Here is a 25098-nt window from a genome sequence, read left to right as displayed (position 1 = left end):
TGTTCTATCGATTTAAAGCGGATTTTTGTTGTTATACCGCGTTTAGGGCTAATAAAAGCGGTAAAAAATCTATTAAGATGAAATCGAGGATCAGGTTTGGATACGATTCCTATTTAGAAGTATAAAAATATCATACTTAATAAATGACGATAGTTTTTATCAACAACTCAATCACGATTCATGTAATGATTGATTCTAATAAAAATAAATCTAGATTGGAATACATTTATTAATTTTTGAGCGCATATGTTTAAGCAGGTATGTAATGCTCACAGTATTTGAGTCATAAAAACAAAAATGATCTAATTTCATAGAGGTCACAGATTAAACATGATACTGCTATGTTTGCACAGATGATTAACACCAAACGTAGTAAAATATTGTTACATGCTTTACTTTATTAATCACACATTCACGCGCATTTACATTTATATCATAATTTAATATTTATGACATAAATTAAAAGAAATTAGCTGACCTTTTCAATTCGAAAGAAGTGCGAGTTCTTCTCGAATGCCGAATGCCGTATTTGTTTTGATTTTGTTGAATCGGTGTGGCATTAAAATAGGATATAATAATAATAAAAGTAATCCTATACTTCACTTAGCAGAAGCTAAATAGTCATGACTAAAGTAACTACAAGAATAAGGCGGTAGGTAATAGTCATGTGAGGTCAAACTCATGGTCACGAGAATACTATTAGAGAAAATGTTACGGCAACCATATTTTACATATTAAAGCCTTAGAGAAAAATTTTTAATTACGAAACAAAATATATTTCTTTTTACGTTAAAAAAAATTCTACTAGTAAGATTCCAACCTGTCTAATAAGTTAAAGCGACACATTTTAATAAAGTACGTGTTTAGCTATCTGCAATAAAATTTAAATGTATATTAATTCACCATTGTCTTTCCCACGTTAAACGTAAATTTGTCATTAATTGTGTATTATTTTGTTAGATTTAAATCTTAATTTAATCATCTTGACCTTCACGGATTATGACTAAATCTATGACGTATAATGTTGACAGAGTATAAACTATGATTAGTAGTAGTATTTGGTAAATCTTTGAGTTTGGGATTAAAGGACATGCTCTGATATGTGTCTCTGTGATATGCTGTACTGGACAAACGACCGCTTTATGAGGAAAGATCACCTTGATGTACAGTAATATGTTGTGGACCTAATTTATAGCATAAAGCTTTCATTTGTCATATACAATGAAAGTGAATGAGCATTTAACCTTTAATGTTATGGCCTTTCAAACCTCTAAAAAACATTCCATTCCGCCATTTTGATCATAGGTTTGTAAAAGTGGAGCACACTTGGAAACCGAATTTTTACTCAAAATATACTCAAAGTTTGATATAACCGTGCCGGTCAGCGGACACGGCGATTGTAATTATCCACTGTTTTTATTTTTACTTTACTTCGATGTTCATTTCCATAACTGCGTCAAGTGCGCTCTAGCGTAGTTTAGGGATGTGCACTAGCAGTTAATTCACTTCCGGTTCTTGTCGATGTACGACTTTAGAGAATGTTTACTTTAAGTTGATAATGAATAATTAAAAGATATTTATACAGGTTTTATTTAAAAAATTCTATCTTTAAAGAAAATGTATCACGATATTAGTAAAGATTGTGTTTCTCTTCTAATTAAATTAACCAGATTCCCGATTATTTTCTCATTCGGATAATTGTTTCATTCCTTTGCTAATTAAGGAATCTATAATTATAATTTTTATGACCGACTCCGATTCAGACAATGTTCTCAGCTGTCAAATTGGAAGATAACAACGGCGCATCACTACGCGCACCTTCCTTGTCCTATTCAGTTTTACGTGTAATGCGCGTGCGCGCGACCGTCTCTTTACTTTCCAAGTTTGATGAAAACTAATTGTTTTTATATGGCACTAACCCGACCGAATTGTGTTGTGACTTCTGGACGTCTCGACACTAGCTTCTCGAGGACTCGTCAATATGGCCGGGTAATACATACGATGCTTAATGACCTTGTTTGTTTGTAATGTTGGATCGCGATTGAGATGTTTTCTTGCTATTTCATGATTTTTAAATACTCGGTCGCCGGTGTAGTTATTGAAACAGATGAAATAGTACTCTCTACTCAGACTGGCTTAGAAAAATCCTGCTTCACGTGTGATGAAATAATTTTGTTTATAAAATGACTCAGAACGTTATTTAAATAGAATACACAAAAACAACTGTATTCTTGAGAAGATTGTACGTTGATGCTTAATAGATGAATAATTATTACATATTTTCCTCGTATTTTCCAAAAGTATGTAATTTGTATACGAAAGAATAATCTATGACTTTATACTAAAGCAGCTGAAATAACATTAACCTTCATTCAATTAATTATCTTATTAATTTCCATGAATCTATTTTAAATGTACTGCTATAGCCCTTTGAGTCAGAATTTAAAAGGCCTTTAAAAGGTGTACTTGAGCAATAAAAACTTATGCCAACTATTGACAATATTTAAAAATGGAATGTGTCAACATTAGCACATCTGGAAAAGAAATACGTGATACAAGTTATTTTATTTACTAACACTTCGTTGCATTACTAGTACAATATACAAATTGAACATAATTAAATTAAATGTCTGAAGACCTGATCGCTCAACCACTTTGAGAGAGAAAAGTTACCTAATTTACAACATATTGTAAGGTTAAATAAATAATTGAAAAAAAATAAAAATACTAAAAACCACCAAAAACACACAGTCCAGAAGATTATTAAAATTGAAAGTATATTTAAGCAGAAAGTGAATGAGGCTCTAGTTCATAATATAAACTCAACTAAAATACGTCACTGAAAAGGGATAGAAGCGAATGGCCCATGAAGAGTAATACTAATCAATTTCAGATTTACAAGAATATTCATTCAGTGTTTATATTTATATTTACTTATTTTAAGCCTTAACGTGATACATGATTTTAATTTAAGAGATAAAGAACTAAAAAGATAACTACATAAAATCGTCCAATATTATGCAGATTAAAATTATAAACAATTGTATTTATAAAATTATAAATTAGTAAGTATTTATTATTCATAAACGCTAAAAAAATTAATCAAATGATATATCATAGTGTCAATGATAATAAATTAACACACTCTGTTTGAGGTATATTGCGTTTACTAATCTAGCGAAGTAAATGAAGATATGTAAACAGTGCTTCAGTAAGTGCTTATACAGTATTTGTTTTTTACAATAACCTAAATACACATAATTATTACCTTAAATAGTATTACGTATTTGAGAGATAACTGTAATTGTTTTTAAATAGTATTTAGAACGGAAAAGAAATTAAAAGTCAATTATACATTGGAAGTGAAATGACAGTGAAGTGCTAAAACACGCTACGCGTATTTAAAAGAAATTTTATATTTTATATTACAATACATTGTAATAACCATTAATTCGACGTGTGTTAAAGATGACGCTGATAAATGCTTCATAATTATGGCGAAGATTGGTACTCTAGTAAGTTGATTATGCACTTTCTCAAATGTTTTTTTTAGATTTCGTCGTAGAAACGTAGTTTGTAAATAACAGTAATCCGATTTTTATGTTTTATATGGGAATGTACTCGGAATACTCAATACGGTATATTATGTTTCAATGACAAAATCTAGATGCACTTAATGGTATGTTGAATGTGAAGTAAGAGAGAATCTTGCGAAAAAGTGTTTTTATTTACTTATAGATAAGAAAAATGTATGTGACATAGATTCCATTAGTAATCTTTATGTGAAAAGATTATTATCTCTTCTATAAATCTAACTTCAAAAGGCAAAAGACACACCTTATATATATTGGTGGTTTCTTTTAAAAAACCATTTAACCATCTTCTAATTTCTCTAAACAGTATAAATGTATATTTTTTCTTTTGGTTTGTCTTGTGCAAGTGAATTTAATTTATTTAACAATAAATAGTTAATTTATATACAGAGTATGTGGATCAGATTAGATTTTCTTTTGGAAACCATCCCTTGTAGTCCTCAACTACACGGTCCTGTGTGTTTTATCTATCGATACAGACTAAATCATCGACTTATTAACTACTAATCACGACGCAGCAGCGCGAGTTATAGATTTTTCTTTATTCAACTTAGTGAATATCCTGAAATCTATCAATTGTACTATCAATCGCAACTAAACTTTATACGTGCGACAAGGCAACTTATAAAATGGTGACAAACAGATGATTAATAATTCTATGCCAATCTAAAATGTATTTCATGATTAAATTATGGTTACGCGGGACTAGCACAGTAGATAGAGTATGCAACTCGCAACATTTTAAACAGTAGATTTAAAGCACTCAAGTTAGATTAAACTTCATAAATATTTTTTTTCTGAATAAATCCTTTGATTGAAAAAATAAGACGTAAATACTTAATAAACGTAATGAGAGGTCCTTAAACCGGACACGAACAGCCGAGCGTGACAAAGTCGGGTCAATGTTAGCTAAACAATACTTCTTTTACATGCTTTGGTTGAAATGGAAGATTTTCAGCATTTGCTTGAAATATGAATCACTTCTATTGTCAACTAAACAGTAGCATGACAATGCGTATTAAAAATATTTTTTATAAAAATAAACCGAATGTGGTTGTTTCAACAGCTCTATTAGGGACCTCTTTATTGCAGTATGTCAACGATGTTACCTTTACCAAAGGTGAGATACATAAGTTAACCCGTTACTTTTTAGAAAAAGTTCTTCCTAACCCATTTTCAAGCTTAGACATTTTTTTGAACTAGCATTTAACGATGTAGTTAGGTAAATGTATCAGTCACCATACTCCTAAGATAATGGTCTCCCTCTAAATAATAAGCCGGTCCCATTATAACAAGAGCAATTAACTCATTGACCTACACAGTCAGGTAATTGTCAGCAATTACAGTGACTACTGTATTAGAATACGGACCCCATAGTTATTTAACAACTTGAGTACCTACTAATATGCTTCCAATAATAACTTTATTATTTTAGTATGAGCATGTCTACCTGTTTAAGGCTCGTCATAGCTAATTTGGTTCGCCCATTCTGAACTATTTTAATGGATGGTAAAATATACAAATAATGTCAAAATGTATGCTTTTTAATACTCTTTGGAAATAAATAAACACTTTTAAGGCTAAGGCTGTTTGATGGCTGTTCTATAAAAAACGCTTGCTTAAACGATAACAGTTGTGAAATAACTCAGTTTCAAATGATACACCTGGATGTTTTGTAAACTCAGCTACGTGTCACCCAGCAACATACCGACGGAACTAATAGCAACATACATGTTTTATAAACGTTTTGCAACAATATACTTGAACGGTTATCTTTATTTAATTATTATATTTTTAATGTTTTTGTGGCAATAAAACAAAATAAACAGTCAATATATATAATAAATATGTCTAAAGAACCATCCTCCAAATAATATCTAATATTTATAGTTATTTTTAAAAAATGTAATGATTTTAATGAACTTTTAAAAGGGTATTTTTCTAAAAAGTTACTTTACTAAGTGCTTGGTAACTTAGTAAAAGTAGCAAATTTTTATCACTACAACAAAATAAATTACAATGAAATAGAAAAAATTAGTAATTCATCCTTCAAACGCAAACCTGGGACCAACAAGACAAAATTAAAAACGAAGAGGAAAAAAATAATAATGATGCCTTTACGTCATCTTCACAAAATCACGCAACCAATTGAAATTAATTTATATTTTCAAGTTTCTTCCGCATAGATACGACTTACTGTTATTATAATGTATTATTTCTTGGATTTGCGCTCATACATAAGAATAAATATGTTCTTGTGAAGAAAATAATGGAAGCTTAAATTTATTAATGTAATTTTTTCTTAGCTTTTTTAAAATAACCTAATTAAATAAGAAGTATTTTGTTAACATTTTCTTTCTAACCCCTTCCTGTTACAAAATACAAAGTTATAGTATATAAAACAAAACATTAAAAGTCATGTTGAGATACGATCGTGATTCAGTGATTTTTTATTGTTGTTGTAAGTTTCAAATGCTCAAGACACGTGATGATATTTAAATTTCTCTGTATAATTAAAGTTAGTAGAATAATATTCCGAGTCAGAAGTTGCGTGCGCGATGCGATCGTGCACGTGACATTGAAAATTTGTTTGTATGTCATTTAGCGATGTACAGCGATTTCCATCTTTGCGCCATAGAACCATCTTTTAAAACAATTTCAAATGCAAATTATAGAAACTATTAAATACCCAAATTACATTTTTGTATTATTGTAAATAATGCGAAAAAAATAAATATCTGTTAAGTTACGTTTTTACAAGTATTAAGACACCTTTGTTGTTTCAGACAGTCAGACGGATGCTGGACATACTCAAGACCCAGTTCTTCACCATAGCATTATCCCTGACTCTATTCAACACGGTCCGACTACCACGCGAGGCTTTCAGATATGGAAATGTACAGTATCTAGTGGTTTACTCGGTCTGGCTTGTGGCTGTTGGTCTCCCATGTGCATTGCTGCAGCTTGCCATGGGTCAACTGAGTCAGCAAGATGCTGTGGGGGTTTGGCGTGCCGTCCCAATATTTAGAGGTAGGTTTCATTTCATAGGTACATTCTATCAGCTCGCAGTTAAAAAACACGTTACGCCTATAATAAGATTGTTGCCTGTGTGTCTGCTTCATTAATTATTTTGTAGCTTACCGTTTAACTAAATCAGTTTTTGTGCATGCCAACCCAATCAGTTATATCGTCACCATAAAGGAACTCCGCATCCTCCGGAAAGCCTTATATAGGCGTCATCGAAATGCGTTAACCACACCGAAGTAATCCGCTTTCGTGGCGGTGTGGTTAGCGCGGCATTAACCCAAATCCATTTGAATAAAAGCTTCAATTTCCTTCATTTTTAGGAGTTGGTTACATTAAGGTGCTGACATCATACCTTTGCTGTATCTACAGCATGGTGTATGTGTCTCTGTCGGCAGCGTACATGATTTGGATTGGCAAGGGATCATTTCCACTTAGGGACTGTGCAAGGATTCAAATGACGCCGGTATTATTATGATCCTATTATTTGTACTTGATACGATTAGATTGATTTTAGAAAGTAGGCAAAGGGAACATTATAAATTAAATTAAATGGTTTCTTTGAACATCTTTGCACTTTATAATGAAAATATAACTTCAAAAAATAATCAGCAACATATATAGATCAAGTAAAGACGAAGCTATTTGGTGACATTATTGTTTTCTTATTTAAATAAGAATGCAGAATTAATTCCAGATTTTATGTTTGTTAATAAAACATTGTGTTGTTTTTGATTAAAATAACTTTTACACGTTTAAAAAGTGTTTCCTACACTTTTTCATTGGATTGAAGTTATGTATTATTATAAACATATAATTTTTTTTCCGACGATTCGCGTGCTTTACAGCGTGCGTGGTCACGGTGATTGAAGACAAAAGGTGTTGAATGTCAAAAAGTATCACAGCTGTAGAGAAAGTTACATTATCTGTATTTATTTTCCTGGAGTTGATATCGACTAAAAGATGACGCTATCTTCGTCGGAAAAAAAATAATATTGTGTAAAATAATTATAAAGTTTATAATAATACATAACTTCAATCCATTGAAAAAGTGTTTTCTTTAAGCAAAACATTACCATTTTCGTTAATAGTGAATCTAGTCTTTTTAAACAAACCCGAACATTTCACTGTGATGAAACTCATTTTCCAAAAATAAATTCATTCAGCAAATTACCATTATTTGGTTTAAAATTAACTGAAACAACAGAGTTAATTCTGTTTTGTTGTAACCAATAGCTTCTACTTGTATTTAACTCGTAAAATGGCCTCGATACGAGGGTACCAATGTTATTTTTTGGTTTAATTAAAGACTTGTTTCAGGAAGGATATGAAAACAAAATGAATGCGTCTGAGTGTTTTAAGTGAGTATTTTTTCATTTTGAACGTATAAGCGTGAATCCTTAATATTTTAGTTAATAAGGATGTACAGTAAAAATTTGTTTATTGTTTATTGATTAAAAATTGAACAGACATACTATATGTCCACGTAATGTATACTAAACTGTTTTAAACAAACCTTTAGTTTTATGTGTTATTTATAAAGCTTAACTATAGACGTTTTTACCAGGTCTACGTTTGAAACGGCAAAAGTGATAATATTATATCGTTACTATTACAGCTCGACATTTTTGGCGCCGTTCACTGAACAACCACAATATCTCGGAATAATGGCTATATTAATATTCATTTTATGGTTCTTCGTACCGCTTATGTAAGTATTTTACAACGTTTTTTAATTGCTAGATCTAAACAGTGCATTTTTATGACGTCTGTTGAACTTTGGTAACCAGACCAAACGTTACTCTACGATTGTATCTCTGTCCATTTTATTATATTTTGCGGTTAAATGCCTAAATTATAGGAAAAGGATTTTAAATACATACATACTACATACTTATGTAGGTACCATATTGTTCGATATTTTTTTGCCATCTTGTAGGTAGGGACATAATCCTATTGCTATATAAATTTTGGGGCTTCTGATCAAACTACTGTGACAAGTCCCGACTTGATGACTGTCAAGACTGGCAGTCCTCTCGTGATGTTAACCTGACACTGCCTAGAGAATTCTGAAGAGACCGTAACAGGTGGAAATCTGAAGGTGCAGGGTCAGGACTATACGGCGGATGCAAAAATCCCTTCTGTTGATTCATTCCGGCCGCTTTCTCTCAACTTCTTGCTTTAATCTCATCAGTTGTTCGAAGTAGAGTGTAGAATCGATAGTTCTGCCTGGTGGTAACAGTTCATAATGAATAATGCCCTTGAAATCCTACCACACACACACAGCTTCACCTTATCGCGAGTTAACCCGGGTTTCGCCACAATCTGTGAAGCCTGACCGACCTTTGACCACCACGTTTTTTGCACGTTCTTGTCGTACGTGATCCACTTTTTATCAGCAGGTATTAGATCTAGTTGTTGACTTTGACATCGCATTGAAAACGCTTAAACCAAATTTTTGCTACCCTCACAGACACTGCATCAGGTCCATAGACATTGCAAATTTTTGTCGCGGCTTGCGTTGCATTTTTACCTTTTTTGTAGTAAAATTTTAAAATGTATCGAATTTCTTCATTAGATTCACTCATCTTGACAATACGAAAATTAATAAAAATCACACATTTTCCTAATTTGAATTTGGAATTATCATCTTTAAAATTAAAACTTTAAATGATACCAAAACCAGCCAGATACAAATAGTATAGCCAAAAGAATTTTATTACAAGTTCATACATATTATAATGCAAAAAGACTGTTCCCCCAACCTAATATTATTTAACAATATGAAGGAGACTAGAAATTAATGGCTTATCATGACTACCTTCAATATTATGTATCGTGGTCGACAAACATTATCCTTATAGACTCTGTCAATACGATAAAGTCGAGAAACATTAAATAAGTACATATATAAGATTAAACACTTAATATATACAATATCGCTACTGTGAATTCACTCTGCGAACATATAAATATATCGATAGACACCATCGAGAGCATTCAGTAGAGGGAGACAGCATTTAGTAGTCGCAACGTCCTGGATAAGGGGGATCTGTGCAACAGACTGGTTCTTGCCATTGGTATCTAATAACCTAAGCCTTCGCCATCACACATCCCATAGGTACTAATAAACCAAGTTCTTGGGGTACACTTGGGTTGCACACTACACCCCTCAAGACTTTCAGTACGTCGTAGGCCAACTGTAAGTCCCGTTTAGTTTCCAATTTATTGTACTCCACTATGCCTAAGACAAATAATGTGTGGACATTAAAGTATAGTAGGGATAGACGCCATACAGTCTTTTATAGAGGTATCGTGTTAATTTATTATGTATGCGCTCCAGCATAAGGCAGCATTTAGCTTCTTGCGGAGCCCAAACAGACGAGTTACACTCTAACATACTTCTAACCAGAGCTTTGTACAAGCTTGCGATGGCTGTAATATTAGTGAACATTGTTGCCCTTCGAAGCACAACTACCATTCTTGCATATGCTTTCTTGCAAATATCCACTACACGATCCTGGAAATTCAGCCCTCATCCTCTCTAGTCTCTTACTGACGTTGTCCGCTTGAGACCCCTGACACGTTGTAACCATGATGACGAGGTAATTTTGCTCGACTAAATGTCACCATGGCACATTTGTTAATATTTATTTGGAACTTATTTTTTATGCTCCACTCACACACTCTATCTATATCTCCCTGCAAGCGTTCACAGTCGTCCACCTCTTGGATTGACAGGAGTAATTTTAGATCGTCTGCAATAAGTATTTCTTATTACTTCTGGTAAATCGTTCACTATTATTGCAAACTGCAATAACCTGACTCACGCCTGATTTAGTGTAGTTTGGTTCCGACCGACACCCTTTGTACTCTTCACACTGATAATTAGCAAAAAAATGTAATAGTGTTGGAGTGAATCCACTGGCCAACTTCGATAAAAGTATGTCATTATCCTACAACGTCAATCGCCTTCCTGTAATCAAAGTATGCAGTATCTAATACGGCATCCATAATAGGTATTATATAATTTCAGCGTTCAGTAAGTTGCTGCTTGTACTACGCAAGGGTCTAAAGCCATGCTGGCAGTCTCAGTTAAGAAATGACTAGTACGTCTCTTATAGGCTATCTCTAGGTGTTATCTTCACCACCCGAGATCGGAGATTATTAATAGCCCGGTACACAAACATTTTACTAATATCGTATGGAGAGTTTAAAAAATTGTATTTGGCTCCATACCTACTTTTTGTAATGCAATCGCAGCGATTCGGTTCTCTTTATCACACTCCATTTTAATATCGCAAAATATTGTACATTTTATTGGCGCCAAAATGAGGAAACCCAATCAACAATTATATATAAATGACAGATTCTAAATTTAAATTTAATATTTTGTTAATTTTCAATTGTAGTAATAATGGCCAGACTAAGTATAACGACAAAAAGACTTATATCGTTAACTAAATTATTCTGTATCCTCTCTTCATAACATTCAAACGCAAGCTTGATATTCAATTTAATGCATATCCTACTAGCAGAAAAAGCAGGGGACGCGTTCGGAGATTTAGTACATTTATATTTCTTGTGGAATTTTGCTTTTAGCTGCAGGTCACTTATAATTTCGTTAGAATACCATTCAGGATAGCAATAATACGATAACTTCTATATCTACTAGTCTTAAATCGTTTTCTAGGAACACAATTATTAATGACCTGATTAAAAAACTATAAAAAGTATTTAAGGCCCCGTCTGGGTCAAGTGTATCAAAATTAGCACTCCAATCAGGGAATGCTGTCGAGGACTATTTCTTGGAACCATGGATTAGTTATGGATTAGTAATTAATTAACGGATTGGCGAAGAGACTTAGTTCTGCAGCTTACGCGGTTAAAAAAATTCGCTCACTAACTGATATCGATACAGCTAGACTTGTTTAGTTTAGTTACTTTCACAGCTTAATGACTTATGGCTTATTATTATGGGGTCATGCTGCTGATGTCGAAACTATTTTCATCCTGGAAATGATTCAAAACAATACAATACAAAACATTCAAAATATTGTTTAACATTAACAATAAAAGAAATTTTAATTAAAATAATAATACATTTTTATATTTAACACACAACAATTCAACTATTCGGAAGAATAACATATATTCGTTATCACACGTATTCGGCGGTAAATACACCGCACAACATAAGAATAAACATTTGTCATTTAAGTGAACTGACGCGCAAACTAATTCAAACTAACACTGACCGACGTTGATATCATTCGGTTCTTTCAAAAGTCGCCATCGCAGTTGTTGTTTCCTTTGCTTGTTTTCCCTTATAACTTTATTTAACTTGGTTCGCAAGCCTCTAGCATTTTGATAATAAAAAAAATTCGTCTGCGAAGCACTGGGAATCTGACTTGCTATAATCGTAGTTTGGTTATTAACTCTCAAATCGCCAGCCGCTTCTCTTACCAAAGCCGGTTTTATTATATATTATAACAAATAACTTGTTTTTGTTTTGTACTAACACCAGCACTTTGTGAAGCACAACACGCACAGGTATATTCACGCTCATGATGTGATACTGCGATGTTTTACACCTCGTTTTTTTCTTGAATATTGTATTGTATTTTGAGTTCCTTCAATCCGTTTGTGTGGACAGACATACTTCCTGCATATGATCAAGTGTTTTTACTTGGTTATCCAATTGCTGTAGAACTTCAAGTATAAATAGTTTATAGGATAAATTCCCACTAATTTAACATTTTGTCCGCCATCATATTATTAGCGTTAAATATTTAAACTATAATAAATAGTTACGAGGAGTTTATAAACATGATCCAGTGAGTTGATATAGGTCAATTGTATGCAATAAGGCAAAATCTTTTGTAATTATAAACCTAATAAGGGTTTATTAAAATTAAGTTGTGTTAACCTTGGCCTTGTGTTAATTAGACGTAAAACATTCTTCGAGTCGACGTGCAAACAAATACTGGTTTGTACCAATGGGTGTTTCTTAATCTAAATGCGCAGCTAACACTTGCGTCTACGGTGCGGTACGGTCAAATCCAATACGGTTTTAAATGAATACCGATAACCTCAGACTAAGAAAATCGGTGACACGACAAAACCCACAAATCTTTTTAATAAAATGAAAATCTCAAATATATATGTGTCTTATTAATGTATAAGTCTTACATATATGCGCATATTGTGGATTATGATTTGTGTTTGATATTTTTAAACTTAAATCAAAAATATTTTTTTAATGAACTCAAATCAATAATGTACACATGTGTAATTGGTATTTTTCTTGCGAAGCCTCTCGGATCTCTAAAGGCTATCAGTCACTCTCAATCTAAACAATCGATTCAATAAATCAATTTATTTTAAAATTGCAGTTCATGCGTACGTATATAAGCTTAATAATTAATTCAGTCACTGTTTTTGAATTTATAACTATATATATGTCGGAGAATGAATATTTTAAAATTCCCGCCACTATGAAGTTGGTATGGTAAGGTAGACTGTCAACGTTGACAATTGACAATGCCTAGTCTGTGTGATCTACCAAATGTCAGTGGCGCGACTGTTTCGTGGCAGTAAGTGAATTATTTAGTCACTTGAGTTTCGAACGTCGCCTGCGCCGGACGTGCGCACTGACTGTGTTATAATGTCGGACGACGGTAGTAACACCAATTTTGCAATTATTAATCGCGTTGAATCTGCGACATCAGAAGTGGGATCGCTCCCAAACTCATCCTCCGTGACTGCAGCAATGGCCAGTACGTTGAGTAATGGATATTTCACGCCTAATGCAACTCCGGACCAAGTTGCTAACGATCCGTCTACGTCAAGCCGCAATGAACGGCCAGTTTGGTACGACGAGAAGATTTCACGATTTGTTTCGTGATATGGTGGAGTACTCGAGTGACCAGGCCGTGACGTACGTAGAGTATTCTACAAACAAATTGGCGCTTATAGACCGTACTGGATGGGGTGAGTCCAACAAAATTGAAGTTGTGATCTATGGCATTACTGATGTCCAGGTACGTACAGATTTGCTTAAAAATACACCCACTTCTTTCGCCTTATTCGATGGACATCTGAGTACGTATCACGACGGTTTCTAAGCGTCCGAGATTAAGCGGCCTAATACGAATACACGTCGTTGTCACTATTGCAATAAATTAGGCCATTTAAAAAGACATCGTTTACTAATGCGGGATAAAATTAGAAAAGAACTGTTAAATCCCCAGATAGGTCAACTAATGTACAGTGTTCTTATTATTTAAAAACTGGACATTCTGAATCTACGTGTTTCAAAAAGCAGCGAGAGGAGAATTTTAACGAGTCTGTAAACGATTCGGCAAAACGAGACCTGTTAACGTTTGCTCTACTTCCCGTGACTCTTTGATTGTAGTATGTGTGGGCGGTTGTAAATTACGGGCGCTGATTGACAGTAGTTCAGAATTTTCGTTAGTGAAAGGGGAGATTGCTAGTTGTTTGTCTGATGGAAAGGAAATCTCGTTTACCCGTCTCATTGGAGTTGGTTCTGCTCCATGTTTCTCTTATCAAGGGATAATGACTTATGCCGAGTTTGATGGATTTCACACCGAAGTTACTTTCAATGTTGTTGATTCTGATTTGATTCCGTATGATATTATTTTAGGTAGAGAAATGTTTAGGACGCCAGGTTTGATTTTTACTCTTGCTATAATTGCTCCCGATGTTAACGTTTGCCTGACTATAAACACGGGCTCAATACTGGACCAAATTAATACTGATTTGGCTGGCGAAGAGGATGTTGATGGGTTGAGATTGATACTGGAGGAATATAAAGCTAATTTTGCTAGTGGCAATTCTAACACTACTGTTGAAACTGGTAAAATGCAAGTAGGGCTGGGGAACCCCGATAAAATTGTGCAGCGACGGCCGTGTGGGCTGGCCCCTTCTGAGCGCGCCGTAATGCGTGACATAATAGCTGATTTAGAGCATGAAGGTATAATTCGTGAGAGTTCCTCACCGTTTTCTAGTCCGGCTTTGCTTGTCAAGAAGAAGGATGGGTCTGACCGTCTTTGCGTGGACTTTAGGGAACTCAATTCCAACACTGTGCGCGATAGTTACCCTTTACCACTAATATCCGAACAGATGGATACCCGAACATACCAAAGCTCATTCTACTGTAATAGGTTACCTCACTTCTGCACCTGTTTTAACCATATTTGATCCCAGTAAACCAATTGAATTGCACACAGATGCAAGTTCCATCGGATATGGTGCAATTTTGTTTCAAAAATTTGATAATCAACTAAAGGTTATTGGATACTTTAGTCAGAGAACTGATTTAGAAAGTAGGTATCATAGTTACGAGCTCGAAACTGCGGAAGGGTTTCTAAAGAGTCCGTTATCGTTATCGTAGACGGTTTTACGAAATTTTGTTACTTGACCGTTGTTAAAGATTTGACGTCGCATGCACGGCCCTTAGAGAATTTGTCCACATATTCGGACCGCCTAAGCGAATCATCTCTGATCAGGTGACTTCATTCACCGGAATGTAATGAATGGTCTATTGAGTTTCATGAGGTGGCGAGTGGTGTTAGTCGAGGCAATGGGCATGTAGAGCGAGTAGTGTCGGTTCTCACAGAATGCTTTACCATTGCTGAAAATCACGAAAAGGGGTCATGGAAATCAGGTGTTGGTGGGGTGCAATTGGCCCTTAATTGCACAGTATGCAAGGGTACGGGTGGAAGTCCATTCCAATTATTATTTAGTATAAACAAACAAGGATCCCCCTCGGCTAAATTTTCTCGCAGTTGACGCGAACCAAGGTGATGAGGACGGTTTAATTGAGATGCGCGACCTTGCTAATAGCAGGATGGACGAGCAGGCAAGGCAAAACACGGTATGATTCACATAAAGCCACGGTTCATCCATTTGCAATAGGCGACTTGGTGCTAGTACAAAAGAACCCCCGAATAATTAACAATCTCAGTGAGAAGTTCAATGGTCCCTGTAAAATTACAAAGCTATGTTCGAATGATCGTTACATTTGTGAGCCATTATCTGAGTGACGGTCAAAATATGTGTGCCACAAACGATTGCGTAAATATCCGGCTAGTCTGCCTGAAATGTCAGAATGTCTTCAACCCATAGTATCCATATATTAAATTATTAATTTTCTATCTTTGTTAAACAGATTTCAATTGGTAATTTGTTTGTTTGTTGGGGGTGCCGATTAATAATTTGAACTGAATTATTGTATTAAGCCGTGATCAACTTTGTTGATCTCGATCATGATAGTGTTTTAATCAATATACAATTTATGATCATTATTCATTGTAAAGAGGGTTTATTTGTTCTCTAAATGATGAATGACAATGTTGGATTGAAAGCCTCATCGCTTTATCCTAATGATCTGCCTAAATGGTCCTAATGCTGAAAGTTTAGACGCTTTGCAGTAATTTGTCCTTGTATTGATGCTGAAAGCTTAGATGCTTTGCAGCCATTTGTACTTGTATTGATGCTGAAAGCTTAGACGCTTTGCGGTAATATGGCCTAGTATTGTTGCTGAAAGCTTGGACGCTTTGCAATGTGTTCGATGTGCTGCTCGTAAGAAGTGTTGAAAGCTTAACGATTTGCTGTGCAATAAAGTTGTAATACTTTGAAAGCTTCTACGCTTTAAGCCGCTGGAGGATTGAAAGCTAAGTCGCTTTGTCCGAGCTCTTTGAAACCTACCATGCTTCAACATGATTGGACTGAAAGCTGCAACGCTTTGTCTGAATACATTGAAATCTACCATGCTTTAACATGATTGGACTGAAAGCTGTATCGCTTTGTCTGAATACATTGAAACCTACCATGCTTCAACATGATTGGACTGAAAGCTGTATCGCTTTGTCTGAATACATTGAAACCTACCATGCTTCAACATGATTGGACTGAAAGCTGTATCGCTTTGTCTGAATACTTTGAAAGCTTCTACGCTTTAAGTCGCTGGAGGATTGAAAGCTAAGTCGCTTTGTCCCGGAATTGGTGTGATTCTTTACACCAATCAGTTCGTTGAACGCTGCTACGCTTTACGCTGATCAAATGTTGTAGACTATCGGATGGCACCGATAGCTGTGACGCTGAGGTGTTGTAGTATCGACATACCGACTGTCCGATTGACAAAGATACAACGCGAGAGCGCGTTGGCTGTCAGAATGGCCGTGTCGGAGAATGAATATTTTAAAATTCCCGCCACTATGAAGTTAGTCGTAGAATGCGGTGTGGTATGGTAAGGTAGACTGTCAACGTTGACAATTGACAATGCCTAGTCTGTGTGATCTACCAAATATCAGTGGCGCGACTGTTTCGTGGCAGTAAGTGAATTGTTTAGTCACTTGAGTTTCGAACGTCGCCTGCGCCGGACGTGCACTCTGACTGTGTTATAATGTCGGACGACGGTAGTAACACCAATTTTGCAATTATTAATCGCGTTGAATCTGCGACATATATAATATATAAGGTTTTCAGGTTAATCAGTCTCCATAAATCTCTCAAAGCATCATTAATGACACTGGCGCCGATAATATTCACAATAGCCATAGTACTATGCGTGTTTCTCTCAAATGGGTCGAGACTCACCACCTCCTTGGAGACGGAAGACTGGTCATTGCTATATCGACCTTATATTTGGCACAGTGGCTTGGTTCAGGCACTCTTGTCGACAAGTGTTATGAGTGGGTTCCTTATAAGTGCAGGCGGCACTCTTTATAAACAGTCCGATGTCAGATGGTAAGTCATTCCGTATGTAATTTAAATCTTTAGTTGAGACATTTTTCATTTCCTTTCTGTACTTCTGATTTAAAATTACATCATGCACTAAAAATTGCATATGGTTGCTCAATTTGCTAATTATTTGTCACATTACAAATTATTAATTTAAAATACAATTTTAGCTGAAATCATATTGAGATTTTTTTCCTAATGGTTTCAGGACATCAACATTTTTGGTCATAACAAACCTGCTCACTGGCTGGCTGAGTGTCTTCATGTGGGAATCACTTGCCGGGGAAGGGACAAAGGATAAGAGTTTCATTGCAATTTTAGTGCTGATCTATCAGTCTTCAGTGACCGAGGCCAGGTCTAAGGAGTGGCCTTTGCTTGCTTTTGCGATTGTATTAATATCAGGAGTAATTACTTTGGTATGTTTTCAGTAAAGACATGAGTGGTTCTACAAACCATGGTCTGCCTTAGATTGATGTCACAGTTATTTTAGTAATATTTTTAACACATAAGTAGGATCCGCCTTCTGTGCCTGACACAGGCCGTTCAGCAAGGTTTAATTGCGATCCAATACAACGGATTGAGGCAAAACATCAATTAGTAGTAATTGTTGGGCTGATTATTATAGTTTTATTCAAATCTATTCATATAATGCTTTTAGATTTCATAAAATATACTGTATTCTGTTAAATCCTTCCAAATAATAATTGTGTTCGTCGGTCAGCAGATTATCGAATTTAACAGCAGCCTACTAAGTTTGCGGTCTGCTAGCATTGAGGGCTCATACCGTATTCTGGCTTATAAAGTTTTACCATTTATACATTGATTATACCATTCTAATGCTTACTTTTAAGATATAGAATAAATATTTCAATAAAGGAAAATTGGATTTACTTTTAAAGGAAATATATGCAAATTATAATAAGATAACCAGGATTCGCTCAAATTGGATCAGAATTTTCATTTATATATTTTTTGTACTGCAATTAATTTATTCCATAAAAGTAATGTCAACATAAATCATAAATTTAAATAAACATAAACTACGAATAGTTCTTAGTAGGTTCGCTTTAATATAATTTTTGTATTATAATTGCAATTTTATAATTTCTTCTAGCTAGTTCTTCTTTTTCCCATATACGACAAACTCCATCGTTTATGCGGAGATCAATGGAGGCTATTCGCGGCAGCGACTTCAGCATTAGGCACTGCGTTGACTGTCACAGTCCTGTCCCGGGGCATTTCATTTGCGGAGCTGCTGGATGACTTAGTAGTACCCATACTGGCAGTTGCAACTGCGACCTTTGAAGTTCTTGGTTTTGTCTATATTTATGGTGAGTGCTACGGGAATAGCGAGGAGTTGAAGTTAAAATTAAAAGTAAAGCTTAAAAGGCAAAACCGCTAGCACATATATGTACTCAGTAAAATTAGCTTGAATCTCAAAGTATATAATCATTTTCACAGGTTACTTCAATCTGAAATTCGACCTTAAATTTATTACGAGCGCCAATATGCCACGCTTTTGGCTGGTGACCTGGTGGTGTACCCCTATTTTAGTGGTGGGGATAACGGGATGGTGGTTGAGGGCAGTTATCAGAACAGCCTGGAGCCAAGGGCATAGCTTATGGCCACTAGTAGGAGCCTTCATAGGGATTTTGCTGATTTTAATTATTTTCGCTGGAATCGCTGTTGCGAAAGAAGAACAATATAATTTGTTTGCCGTAAGTATTCCAAATGCAAACTATCACGCATCAAAAACATTTTTTTTTTTTTTCAAAAATTAATTACGCCTTTATTATTTTTAGAAAATAACGGCAGCTTTCCATCCTTCCCGACTATGGGGACCAGAGGATCCAATGACTCGATACATGTGGATGTCCCAAAGGTTTTCTAATGGAACCCTAAGTTCTGAACCGGAGGTCACCGATACTAGCAATTATACCAACCTTCACAACGATTACACGATAAAAAACGATGTCAAATACGCAGAAAATTGGGTGAAAGATGACCTCTATGATCCAGAGAATGAATTTAATTTTGAGTATTTAGGGAAAGATAACATAGCATACTCTGACGCCGGTGATTTATATGCGATACCAACAGTTACAAAAAGTAAAAAGCGAAAAAAGGACGACACCTTCCGATCACCAAATATTTGTATGGCTAAGGGACAGGTGGGGGGAGAAACAAATTGTAATTGTAATAGACATTTTCAACTAAACGTCCCAGATTTGAGGAATAATGAAATATCGACTAGTCTGTAGACTTTGAACAATGTACAACGATTGCTTTGTCTAGTCGTAATAGTTAATACTTTATTCATTAAGTTTAAACGAGAGAACGAGAGAATAACGATGTTAATATATTTTATTGTAGTTTTAGGCAGTACTTTTTGTGATATAATTAGGAATTATAATCCTAAGTTTGATCTTTTGATGAAATAATTATTATTGAGACAACAGATTTTTGGGTTATTTTAATAAGTAATTCAACCTCCGTGAAATATCCATTTCAGTATAGTGTGCTTTAAAGATGTATTGTGCTGAGACTAGGGAATGCAATCCCGATCTCGCGGGATCTCGATCTCGCGAGATCCCGTCTAATTTTTCGGCATCTATCCCGAAGCATAATATGACGAGATCCCGTTCGAGATTGACGGGATTGGGCTGCAATGGTCAGCGATTCTATACACATCCGCTCGGGACGCTTCACGCGACATTGCACATTACATAGGGTACATTGCAATGGAAATTAGATGCCGGTTATCTGCTAACCGGCATCTAATCCGGCACCGGCACTCTTGAGATACTTTAGAAGATACTCTTTTTTTAGAAGTTATTTTTAAAATCACCAATTTTAATCTCCTTGAGCTATACCTACTTTGTTTTGATTATGTTCATGTAATTGAAATTGTTAGTTGTTTAGTTCGTAATGTTAAAGGATAAAGGCTTTTGTTTTCTTTCAAATAATATTTTATTTTAATTAACCTCACTATCACAAACGTGCAGTTTTCATCGTATTCAGTCACGTGAATTATTTTTTTAAACTATACGAGATCCCGAAAATTTCGGGATCCCGCCGGATTAATATTTCTAATCCCGCGGGATCTCGAATTCACGATCTCGAGTCGGGATTGCATTCCCTAGCTGAGACGAAATGCACAACAATTTTTATGATATTAGAAACAAATAAACAACAATTTTTTTTTATTTAAGCAGACAATCATATCAACAAGGATTTTAAAAAGTTTGAATCCTTTTTTAAATCTTTGATCAGCCGCGCAGATCAAGGCGCTCAAAAGCACTGTGTCATCCGCGTAGCTTATATTGTTGAATTAAATACTGTATATGTACCAGCCAACATGTAGCTTTATGAGCTCCTCGATCAGGCCATTTATATACAGATTGAACAAGCCCCCTTCTCTCACTGTACATTCCAATCTATATGGGCCCGACAATCTATGTACCCACCGCCACGCAGTTGATTTGATTTACATACTAACTTTAAAATATTTACGACTTTACCTGGTACATGCGATTCTATCATCTTTTTCGAGTATCGGAGCTTCGTAAGGTGAAATGCCTTCGAAGGGGCAATGGAGCGCGCTCCTTCAGTATTTCTTATCTATCTCTAAACACATTCACATAAAAGAAAAATTACCCGAACACAACATATCAAGTTTAACAAAAATAATATACAGTGACTTCAGCTGATTGAGATATCGCACAGTGATCCAACCACTGCGCTGCGTTTTGACTCACTAAGTCCATTTTTTTTATATCAACTGTCCATTTAAAATCATTACAAATACTGGCCAATTCTCAATAAAGCGCAAATTTGGCCCCACATGGAATACTGTTCTCACCTCTGGACGGGAGCTCCCCAATACCAGCACCTTCCACTTGACCGTATTCAACGAAGAGCGGTTGAAATCGTCGATGACCAATCCCTCACGGCTTGATCCTTTGGCGTTGCGTTCAAGACAAGAGCGTACCAATTCTTAAAAGGCCGGCAAAGCACTCGCGGGCCCTCGGCATTGGGAGTGTGCATGGGCGACGGTATCACTTAACAACAGGTGAGCCTCCTGCCAGTTTGCCCACTGTTCTATAATAAAAAAATCACCACCATAAACGGACTAATCGGCCTAATTACGCGCATAGCACACAATGTATCAATAGCAGTACCACACCACTTCTGTCATCAATGCTAGCGAAGAAATCCAGGAAGCAACTTATTCTCGTGAAGCACTACGTATGTAGCACACTGTATGACTCCACTTATCACATATTCGACGTATACACTAACTGCTCCTTTGACATACAATAATTATAGGTAGCGAAATATAAAGGTAAATAATTTTTGGTATTTCTGTTTTTTAATGTACTTTTTGCTAGCTGTTTTAATTGACTTAATTTAGGTACAGTACACATCATAAATGCACGTGCGGTTTTTGGCGTTCATATTTTAAAACTACGATAGTAATTGTAATCAAATGATGTCATTTGAATTCGTGCAAAATTGCATGCTTGTGATAAAAGTAAATCTTTAAAGACTGACATGCTGTCACGAACTTTTTAAGACGAACAATTTCGTAACATGCTATTTTTGTTTTATCAGGCACGCAATGGAAGTTCTAATATTTATGTTGTATACTTCTTCGATACTGATGATGCTCCGCTCCGGTGATGTAGTATAGAACCGGAGGATATAGTAGTAGCACAAATAACTTTTCGACCAAGTAATTCCTGAGTAAACTCTTTAGCTTTATTATATTAATAAACGTTATGTCATAATTTCAAAAACTTTTGACTTAAAATGCAAAAATAATAATCACTCGGAACGCGATAAAAGATAAGAAAAAATATGAAAAATGAGGTAAGTTTTAACGTAAATCTTCGAAATTTTCTCAAAAGAATTACTTGTGAATAACACGGGCACTTTTATATTTATTAACCTAAATAGGTTTTTAAATAAAACAGATATTTATAGTCCACGACTTGTTAAACTGAACATTTCTATGTTTGCTATAATGATTGTTTTGGTTGATGAATGAGTATATATGTAAAACTCCTTACTGTCTATAGATTTTCCTTAGTAGCAGGCGGAGATTCATTATCATTGAACGTGCTGGTGCCCCATAATATTTAGAATCTTCGTAACTGACGGTGACATGTGGCCCCGAAAGCAGACCTTTGAGCTAATAATGATTCAATAATTCAAGAATCCAACGCATATTCACTTATATTATACATAGTCCTGATTGGTCAAGACAAGAGAGTATCGATAATTAAGATCCAATACCCAATCACGAATTTTCTATAGACCATCAAGCGCTTAATTAAATTCCCTCCGTGAAGCATTTTTACCCTGAAGACAGAGAACAAATTATACAATTTGTCTCATAGAGGCCCATAAGTATCAGTGAGAACGATCCCGTAGATTAGACTCTTGGGAGATAAAGTTATATTGGCGAGGAAAATTTATATGATCCTATATTTATTAAGTTACCGAGAAAAGGCTCAAACGACCTTTATTTATAATTATTACGAGAGCGTAATGAGGTCTCTATTTTTAATTAGTAAGATATGTGTCAGATATAACGTTACTAATTCGTTTTATATTTAATTTAGAAAAATAAAGGTTTAGTACGGGTGACCCCTGGCAGCAGGTGCTTTCCTCGCTCAACAAATAAGTGTCGTAATACAGAGATGGAATTATAATTTACGAAAAGGATCCAGATAAATCCTTTGAAAATTTTCGTTAAAAGACAAATTCAAGGTCGGGCGGAACAAAAATAAAATATGTGTATTATGGAATATAAGATACAGGTATCACGTATTCCACGTCATTAAATTATTATCGCAGATATATAGTATAGTATCCAGTTTCAGGAAGCATGACGTATGAACCATCCATAATGAACCATATTTGAGGGGACTTCTGCGGCTTTCCAGTGAATAAAAATAAACCTAGAGCATGTCACGCATCTCTCTTCCTCCAGGCTCAACAAACTGGTACGAGAAACAGCACCACAAGACAGCTAGACTACAAAATTATCACAAGATTGCAAGTGATGCAATAAATGAAATATTATGAGCCATTCGTCACAACATTTCTTAAAACAAATATCGCAAATTAATCAGAAGTAGCCTGTTTAGTACTAGTCGTAGGCCCTCTTATCAAATAGATAATTGTTAACTTTATAGTAAGCCTTTTCTTTAATACGTTTCTTAAATTTATTAAAAGGCAGAGATAAAAGAGCCTCTGGGATTTAATTAAAGAAAAGTATCCCATTTCCCAAAAAAAGAACTACTAACTTTAGATAGTCTAATACGCGAAAATTGCAGCCTGCGTTCGTACCGAGTATTAACATTATGTGTATATTCTGTTCTAGTAAACTATATTGATAATTCACCGGCAGTCCGGCCTAATGTCACCTCCAAGTTGCACGAAGTGCGCAACTTATACAATATACTCTGGAGCGTCAGGGACGATCTAAGTTTAGCTTTCATTACGATATTAGATCCTCTAACAGCGGAACTATTTAAACACGTATAAAATCTTCTAACTTTGCTATTTGCACACTACTTTAGATTATACGTTAAACTGAAAAACTTACATTTCTATGAACAGAGATGAATGTCTATTTTTGCGTATTCATTCCACACGTTTCCATTCTTAGTGGGAAATTTATTTTGTTAATGTCAGAGTTCGACCGAATAAAGACAGAAAGCCAAGCCAAGTTTTGGTATTCAATTTTTTAATTGATGTCTTTAGTTAAGACAGGACAATGCCTTCCAGGTCAGCTAGTCTGACTCTTTAATGAAATTGCTACATGGTTTTATATTCATACACTCTACTAGGCCAGTACAATTAAGCTTACACGAATTTTATGGGATTTGGCAACATTATTAGCAACATAAGCAACAAAGCGCTAAGCAATACTCAATACAGCTTACGACCAATTCTAACTTGTACCATAAAAGTGAATTTACTGCGTTCCGTGCGATTGTTGCAATCTACCATTTCGGGGTGCGCTCATTCGAGGTTCGTTAACTCTGTTGTACGACTGCGTTGTACTTAGTTCATGATTCCACTTGAAAAGCCACCTCTAAAAGTTGCAGCTAACAATAAGCTGCTATAACATTACGGCTAACAAAGGTGAGATGCTCGTTAGATTGAGTTTCTATTTAGAACAATGTACGTTATTTACTTTTAATTGAATTCGAGTGTGCAAAGTTTCACCATAAACTTATTCAGAGTCCATCTCTTACTATATTACAATATCATATAATGCAAAAAAAATATTCAGCTTGAAAGCGTCACAAATATCGCGTCACTCACGTTCAATTAAACAAAACTCTAATAAGTCAGTAAGGATAAATTAACAAATAAAAAATAAACATTACAAAAGCAATAACTAACCTTAATATATATATAATAACTAAAATATATTATTAAAAGGAGTCCCTTAAGGTACGGTTCCGAAGATACTGGCAACGTTCCCCCTTTGAATAGCTAGACTAATTCTTTGTCCGAGGTAGCTGCCAGCTCTTCGGTCTCCTGTGATGTCGACTAACCTTTTTTTCTATTTCCTTTAAAAGTTTTATAGCGCTAGGACCCCACGGACTAAGCTCTGTTGTCGGTTCCATGTAGATGGGAAAGGGGCTGTGTCTGAGTAGGTAGCATTCCATACCTGCACCCTGCCCATCTTCTA

The 25098-nt window shown here is 35.1% G+C and overlaps 1 protein-coding gene across 4 annotated transcripts; it reads left to right on the top strand.

Annotated features, from left to right (window-relative positions):
* Positions 1 to 1854: 1854 nt before the first annotated feature.
* On the top strand, positions 1855 to 19844 carry LOC123708550 (sodium-dependent nutrient amino acid transporter 1-like). 4 transcript variants are annotated; one of them, XM_045659317.1, is made up of 11 exons: positions 1855 to 1989; positions 3469 to 3515; positions 6380 to 6623; positions 6941 to 7083; positions 7938 to 7978; positions 8236 to 8328; positions 17130 to 17390; positions 17593 to 17800; positions 18499 to 18715; positions 18846 to 19102; positions 19187 to 19844. In XM_045659317.1, the coding sequence occupies exons 2-11, from the start codon at positions 3495 to 3497 to the stop codon at positions 19643 to 19645; spliced, it is 1944 nt and encodes a 647-aa protein (XP_045515273.1). In that variant the 5' UTR covers positions 1855 to 1989; positions 3469 to 3494; the 3' UTR covers positions 19646 to 19844. The 4 variants fall into 4 exon arrangements, with proteins under 4 accessions (XP_045515273.1, XP_045515274.1, XP_045515272.1 ...); XM_045659318.1 differs by lacking the exon at positions 3469 to 3515 and having other exon boundaries at positions 6384 to 6623; XM_045659316.1 differs by lacking the exon at positions 3469 to 3515.
* The last annotated feature ends 5254 nt before the right edge of the window (positions 19845 to 25098 follow it).

Source organism: Pieris brassicae, chromosome 4 (genome assembly GCF_905147105.1).
Source record: "Pieris brassicae chromosome 4, ilPieBrab1.1, whole genome shotgun sequence".
In the NCBI taxonomy this organism is placed as follows: Eukaryota; Metazoa; Arthropoda; class Insecta; order Lepidoptera; family Pieridae; genus Pieris; species Pieris brassicae.
This window is presented reverse-complemented; position numbering and strand designations above follow the sequence as displayed.